At 30.4% G+C, this 7,224-nt stretch overlaps 1 protein-coding gene across 1 annotated transcript; it reads right to left on the reverse strand.

The window, feature by feature from the left end:
- Positions 1 to 424: 424 nt before the first annotated feature.
- LOC111691497 lies at positions 425 to 2,220 on the reverse strand. Its single transcript, XM_023454450.1, has one exon. It carries the CDS (start codon positions 2,008 to 2,010, stop codon positions 427 to 429), a length of 1,584 nt encoding a protein of 527 aa, XP_023310218.1. The 5' UTR covers positions 2,011 to 2,220; the 3' UTR covers positions 425 to 426.
- Positions 2,221 to 7,224: the final 5,004 nt, after the last annotated feature.

A 7,224-nucleotide genomic window follows, 5' to 3' on the forward strand; every position in this document is an offset into this window, starting at 1 on the left:
ATATATTAAAAAACCTCAAGAAGAATGAACTGGTTTTTAAACAACAATTTTGTATGCTTATTAAAATTGCACGTCTGAAATTATTTGATGAAATAATAAAATATTTCTTTGGCTCCTGGGGTAAGGTTTAATTTACGTTTTAGTTTAGTACTTCATTGGGAAGTTAGGTACCTAATTAATAATAAATTATTGATAAATTATCGACTTACCTATCTGACATATTTCTGATTTGCTCTACTGTTTTTCTTCTAAATATATTAAAGCCACCTGCCCTTATTAGGTAAAGCTGTTTTTTTTTGTTTATTCACTGATAAAGTAAAATTAATATTCTATAATATATTTAAAAACATAGTTATAAAATATTTATTATTTATTAAGTAATAGTAAACAAATACATATATCTATTTTCATATAGTTAGTATTGTTTCACATTTTCAGTTTGTTTGTATAAATGTTGAATACGACTGCTTTTATTGACGTCCATTTTCTGTGTTTAAATTTGTCAGGATATTTTTCTTGAAATTCTTTAACTTCATGCAGTTTAGGAGCCCGTTTACTTTCTATATGGCTAAAAAAATGATTGAAAATAATTTTTTTTTGTTCTACCGTCCATGATTGTTTTGGAGTGGGAGTTTTCTTTACGGCTTCTGTTTTTGTTTCTATGAATTGTGTAGTAGCGTGTTCTGTGTTGTCAACTTGTATTGTATCTTCATAAGGTAATTGAGAATCCCTTATGGTTTTTTCATTGACTTCGGCAATTATATCCTCGACACGATCGTGTTCTTCAGAAATGGGGTTTAAATCCATATTTATGTCATCTAAATTCATACCTTTGTATTGTTCTATTCCTCCTTCTGACGCAAGTAGCAATAGTTTAGACACCTTGGCTGTTTGATATAAATTGTCTGATAATCTATAGGTATTGCAATGAATATTTAACGTATGGCCCATAAATTTTGCGAGTTGCTCCAGATCTTTCTCCGAAAATTGCAGTAACTGCGTAATTGTAGCTAAATGCTTTCGCAACCTTGTTGCATTGATGTATTCTGGATACTGTACTCCACATTTTTTCGCATATTTATACAATATTTTAGTTCCATCAATACAGTTTCGGCCATTGGTGTGAAAGATGTAATCATTGCCATTAATATAGTTATCTCTTACCTCAACCAATAAATCAAAATATTTTTTCATATTTTTTGAGAGTAATATGGGTACTCCTCGACCTCTTTTGCCCCTGATAACAATTCGGCTGTACGAACTCAGTAGCATTTTTTCAATCTCGGTCAAACAACTTTCGAATTCATTTATCCCCTTATAATCCAAATTAATAGATTTGTATGTTTCAACTTTTAATTGTGCCACCTCAGCTGGTCGTTTTCTATTAAGTAATATTATTTGGATGTACAGTACGTCCTTGAGACAGTTGTAAGCTAATGAATTTGTCTCATCTGTTTTTAATTTATCATACATGTCTTCAGCAGTGGCTTTTAAAAAATTATTCAATTTCACTAAATCTGAAGTAAGAGGAAGCAGATCTTCCTTATTCCATTTTTTAGAATTTAAATTGGTTGAAGCTTGAGCCGAAATTTCGTTGGCCCATTGGGAGGTCACAAGAGTTTTTAGAACTTTCACCTCTTTTCGTTGGTCATTGGTATTTGGTTTTTGAATCAAGTGTATATATGCCAGATCACAACATTTCTTTAACAAAGTCCCAAAATTAATGGCTACAGTCGGTGACTCAAACATATCGGTTTCACTGTTATAGCATCCTATTTTACTTACGCATTTTATGATAATTTGGAAGAAACAAGGGCGTAATAAATCGATAAGATCTTTTATGTCGGTATTTTCGTGCCTAGCAAATTTCAAAAGTTTTGCTAATCGTCTCATATCTTGTCTTACTAGATCTAAGTTACCCTTGCTTTTCCGTCCTTTTAAATATGAATATGCATAATTACATATCAGCGGATCTTTTTTGGCTATTAAACCTATTTCGTCGGCCCTCATATGAGGAAATAACTCCGTTTTTAACAATTCGTCGTGCTTAATTAAGGTTCCAAGTAACAATGTTGTTTGACCAAGACTTTGCGATGTTTGCCTTTTACCTTTTGTCCCTAAATCAGGATTTTCTGAGCATTGTTTAGTATGCCTATATAGACTTTTCTTCTTATAGAACCCCAAGCAGTGGGAGCATGGAAGAAACTCAGAAGCCGGTGATTGACTATTTGATCCTGCTCTTTTAACCGGTCTCAAAGTAGTTTTAGTTCGGTTCCTCACAAAATTACCCTTTTTTTTAATAGTTGATAGCGCATGCCTTCTTTCTTTAGAATTACTCTTGTAAGACAGAATTCTTTGAACATCTATGCAATCTTTATGCCAAGTAAATAAATGTCGTGCAAAGTGAGTTACTTCCTTTTCACAATAAAAGCAGGAATCTCTTCTATCGGTATAATTTTTTCTTTTGATTCTTTCAACCTCCTCCTAAAAATCAAATAATAAAGTTATGTTATGCATAATACCTATGTGTTTAGTCTTTTAAATATAACTATACAGGGTGATTCACAGATGGTGACCAAAAAATGAAACCTCATATTCTTTGGTGAATTTTAAGGGGAGTCTTTCCTATAAAGTTTTTATCCAGGACGCTTCGTTAAAAGATACAGGGTCTTAAATTTTTTTTTAAAGCTAGTAACTGAAATAATTTGAAATTGGACACATGTATTTATGTAAGTGTTGTCCAAAATCTGAGGGCTTTTCCTAAAATTTACATGCTCCAATGGCGAAGATACAAGGTATCTGTGGCTATTTTTCTAAATAAAATAATATGTCACTGCTTTACGGTAACAACCATAATATTTTCGGATTTGTCTTTCAATTTTCGACAAATTACTACTCTCTTATGTTCTTCGAAAATAGCCTTATTTTCGAGTAAAACTTAAAAAACCAACTGAAAACACTTTTACTTAAATGACATGACAAGCACTAATCATTCCGTTATTTATTTGAATAAAGAAATTAATAACATTAGTCATGATTTTATTTGAGTAAATGCTCAAAAATAATTCTTTTACCATGAAAAAAGGAGCGACATCTTTTTAGTAATAAAAATGTAATTTGTTCGAAATTTATTGTTGCTTGAATCTTATGAAAACATTACGAATTCTTTCTTCTAACTGCTCAGAATGTCAAAGTTACTATCACAACCCACTATGTAATTTTAAAAAGCATTACATTCAATTATCGAAGTGTGTTCACAGTTAGTTTTTAAGTTTTACTCGAAAATCAGCTTTTTCGAAAAACATAAGAGAGCAGATAACTTGTAGAAAATTGAAAGATGAATCCGAAAATATCATGGTTATTACCGTAAAGCAGTGGCGTACAATTTTATTTAGAAAAATATGCCATACCCTGTATCTTCTCCACTGGAGCATGTAAACTTTAGAAGAAACCCTCAGATTTTGGACAATGTTTACATAAATAAATGTGCCCAATTTCAAATTATTCCATTTGCTACTTTTTAAATTCTTTAAAAAAATTTAAAATACTTTTTGCAATTTAACGAAGTGTCCTAGATAAAAATTGTAGGAAAGATTCCCCTTAAAATTCACCAAAGAATACGAGGTTTCGTTTTTGGTCACCATTTGTGAATCACCCTGTATATTTTAAGTATTTAATTTTAATGAAAGTAACTATTGTCTGAGATAGTTGTGGTCAGTTTTTATTGGCTCTCGTGGTAGAAGATAAAACATTCAGTTTTATTCAGAATGATTCAGAAAACAAAAAAAATTAGAAACTTTTCCAGTAAAAAAATTCATCATTATTTGGCAAAAAACTGTGAAAAATGTTTTATGTGTAACTGTTTTCATACCTATAAAATTATAAGATTAAAATAAAAGCGCCTATCAAAAAAATATATTTACCTCAACTTCCTTCAATGGTGAATTGTCAAGAGTTTTCAGTTCCACTGGTATATTATTGGTATCCTAAAATGGAAAATATTAAAACAAAAAATAAAGCAATTTCAGGTGTAATATTCATCACAATCAATACAGTGGCCACACTTGCTTGCTTCTATTATACAGGGTGATTCAAAATTCATTTAAAAGAATTTAAGAGCCTATTTTGAGGTCAAAATAAGACTTTTTTCCCTAAAATAAACCAAGCATTTGTGGACCCACGTTTATAGGAAAAAAAGTCTTATTTTGACCTCAAAAATACGCCCCTAAATTCTTTGTACTGAATTTTGAATCATACTTAAGTTTAGAAAAAAATAATTTGGTGAGTGCTGTTCTTGAGACCTTAAACAATTTGACAAACCCTATAGTTTTTTATGGAAAATTCGAAGTCATTTGTTGTCTTATTTGTCACTTTATTATGTTCCATTACCTCATTTATAAAAAATTTGTAAAATTAAATTCTCACCAACCCACAAGTTTTATTTGAGGGACACTGTCTAAAATATTATTAATTATTTTTAATTTTTTTGATAGATTACATATCTAAATTGAATTGAAAGATAGTCAATATCTATAATGCACTTAACTAAAAGTAAGACATGATTTTCTCAAGAAGAGATATGTAGGAATGATAAATAATATACCTTTAAAATTTGAGCCTCCACAGTAAGGTTCGTTGATGAATGTGCAGAAAAACTTATTGGTGACATCTGAGGTATCTCATAATCTGATGATGAATATTCAGAACACTGCAAAAAGAAAAGTTTTATGTTACCTGGGTTGCGATTTTAAATCAGTTTTTATTTTTTCTCATTGAGAAGAGTAGGAAATTCATACCTGATCAGGTTCATTGGGAGCGTAATCAGGATCTTCGTCAGAGTCAAAGAAAGCGTCAAACTGGTTATCCTCGGTATTATCTGAGGCACTATCACTTATAAAGTCTTCTTGATTGGTGAGAATATTATTTTCTGTTGCTTTTGGTTTATTAAAGTTTTCATTATTTTCCTGAAATAAGTTGTCAATATCGTAAGGATCATAAGGGATTTCTTCAATAATGATTGATGGATCATGTGATATGGGAAGATTTTCCACCTCTTCTCTAGGTGGTACTGTCACAAGTGGTAAGAAGATATTACTAATTGTTGGATTTATTTCATTTACAATGGTATCTTCTGGAACTAGATGTTTTTCGATAAATAGGTCTTCTTGCTGAGCATCAGTCTTCAGTTTATTCTTCTTCTCTTTAATTGGGCCCAATATTTTAAGACATTCGAGATTATCCTTTCCCAATTTATAATCTGAGATTATGTTGATTTTTTTATTATTTGTAGTAAAACCTTGTTTAATATTAGTAAAAATGTCTGGCTTTTCTTTTTGTAAAGAAATATTATAATTGACATTATTAGGTGAAATTTGCAACTGACCTAGGTTTTCAGTTTGATCTTTGAGTTTTCTTGAAATATTAATTGTTTTATCCTCAGGTATACGTATTTCCGGTTCTTTCTTAATATGTTCATTAAAAGAGTCTATTTCTTTTTCTTTACCTCTATTTTGTTCTAGTACTCTTTTTAAATTATTACTTTTTACAAGGTTCAGACAACCCTTGGGGTCAATTTCTACAAATGTATTACATGCTTCCGATTTAGATACAATGTTTTCGGATCGTAAAACTTTTGGCTCAACTTCCAATACCCAGTTTGAAATAGGTTCAAAATTATCAAAAAGTATTGAATTATTTTCTTTATCTTCATCATCATGTGAATCATATTGATTCTGAGGTGAAGCATCTAGAGAAAATTTAAGAATTTATAATACAAATGTACAGATAAATCATTCTGCGGGTCAGATTTCAAAAACAAGGAAAACAGAAGACATTTCGTATTATCGATAATTAACAAAAATTAAGCATTATTTCCTAGAAATTATTTTATATTTTTTTTTTACTTGTAATAGTAAGTGTATGTATACACATCATAATTACTATGGGTGCTTCGAGTTCATCCAAAGAAAATTGCAACGTGTAACAATATAACTTTATTGAACGCTTCTTTACAGGACAGCACGACCGATCAACAAGACTTAACCCATACTGATTATATCGTTTCTTTACCTGTTCTAAAATAAATTTTGCCCTTTCGGTCGTATACCTACTTCTAAAGCTCTATAATTAATGATGTACTTAACCCTAATCTCATTTACTATAAATACAGCTTAATATAATGTGATATTAATTATTTTATAATTAATGTGATATTAATTACAAAAACAAATTTATTTGCTAATTAAATATAAAACTGTAATTGTAACATGCCGCCACATTAATAATATTTTTTAAATCGTTTTTATCTGATAATTCTTAAAAAAAAAACTAGAAAATCATATTTGTCACAATTTTTGAGAAAATCGTTTAATAAGGAAATACCTGAAAGTAGGGTTACCATTCGTCCGGATGAAGCCGGACATGTCCCTTTTTAAAGCAAATTTAATTGTCCGGCCGGATTTCCCCTCTGTCCACCTTTTTAAAAAATTATATCAATAAAAATTGCTGCACTTGCCACTTGCTCGAAAATTTCTTCCGCCGGCAACGTAGTTCAGTTTAGTTGATCAAAACTTTCTTCCGAATTCGGCATACAACGTGCAAGTGCTACTGTAGCGGTTTTTTTGTTTTTCAAAAATTGTCATTCAAAATAAATTGTTCAAAAAATGTCCCTTGTTTTTCATTGAAAGTCATCCTTTTTCATTACAATTATCAAAGGTCGACTTTAGGGAAAGTCTCTTTAAATGTAAGGTTCTACAAATAAGTGCTACATCTAGGTACTTACTTTTTATTGCATTTTGTTTGCCCAGAAGAGCAATTCTTTTACTTCTTTCAGACATTCTTAGGCACATTTAATAGAAAGCACTAATCACAAACTAACACTGTTGCCGCATGAAATAGGCTTAGAACTGTATGATTTAGAAGTATATACTTGTATATAATTCATGTTGATGTAAACACCCTCAGTGGATTGTTCAGGAACTACATTTCAACGATTCATACAAACCTGATCCATCACAATAGTACTCTTACGCCCTCTCCTAAATATTGCATAAAAGACTTACCAACTATAAAGAAATCTTCCAAAGTGAAGTTAACAAAAAATATTTTGAACAGTTTTCTATATTATCATATTTCAAAATTATAAGGGAAAACAATCCTGAGCCATATATATGGCTTAGGATTGTCAAAGTGGCTCAGGATTGTGCATTCAATTTACTATCCATG

This window comes from Anoplophora glabripennis, unplaced genomic scaffold, assembly GCF_000390285.2.
Source record: "Anoplophora glabripennis isolate ALB-LARVAE unplaced genomic scaffold, Agla_2.0 scaffold24, whole genome shotgun sequence".
NCBI lineage: Eukaryota > Metazoa > Arthropoda > Insecta > Coleoptera > Cerambycidae > Anoplophora > Anoplophora glabripennis.

What these genes read in the sequence shown, in the direction of transcription:
- LOC111691497 (XM_023454450.1), bottom strand. Translation starts at nt 2,010, where the DNA reads ATGAGGGCCGACGAAATAGGTTTAATAGCCAAAAAAGATCCGCTGATA.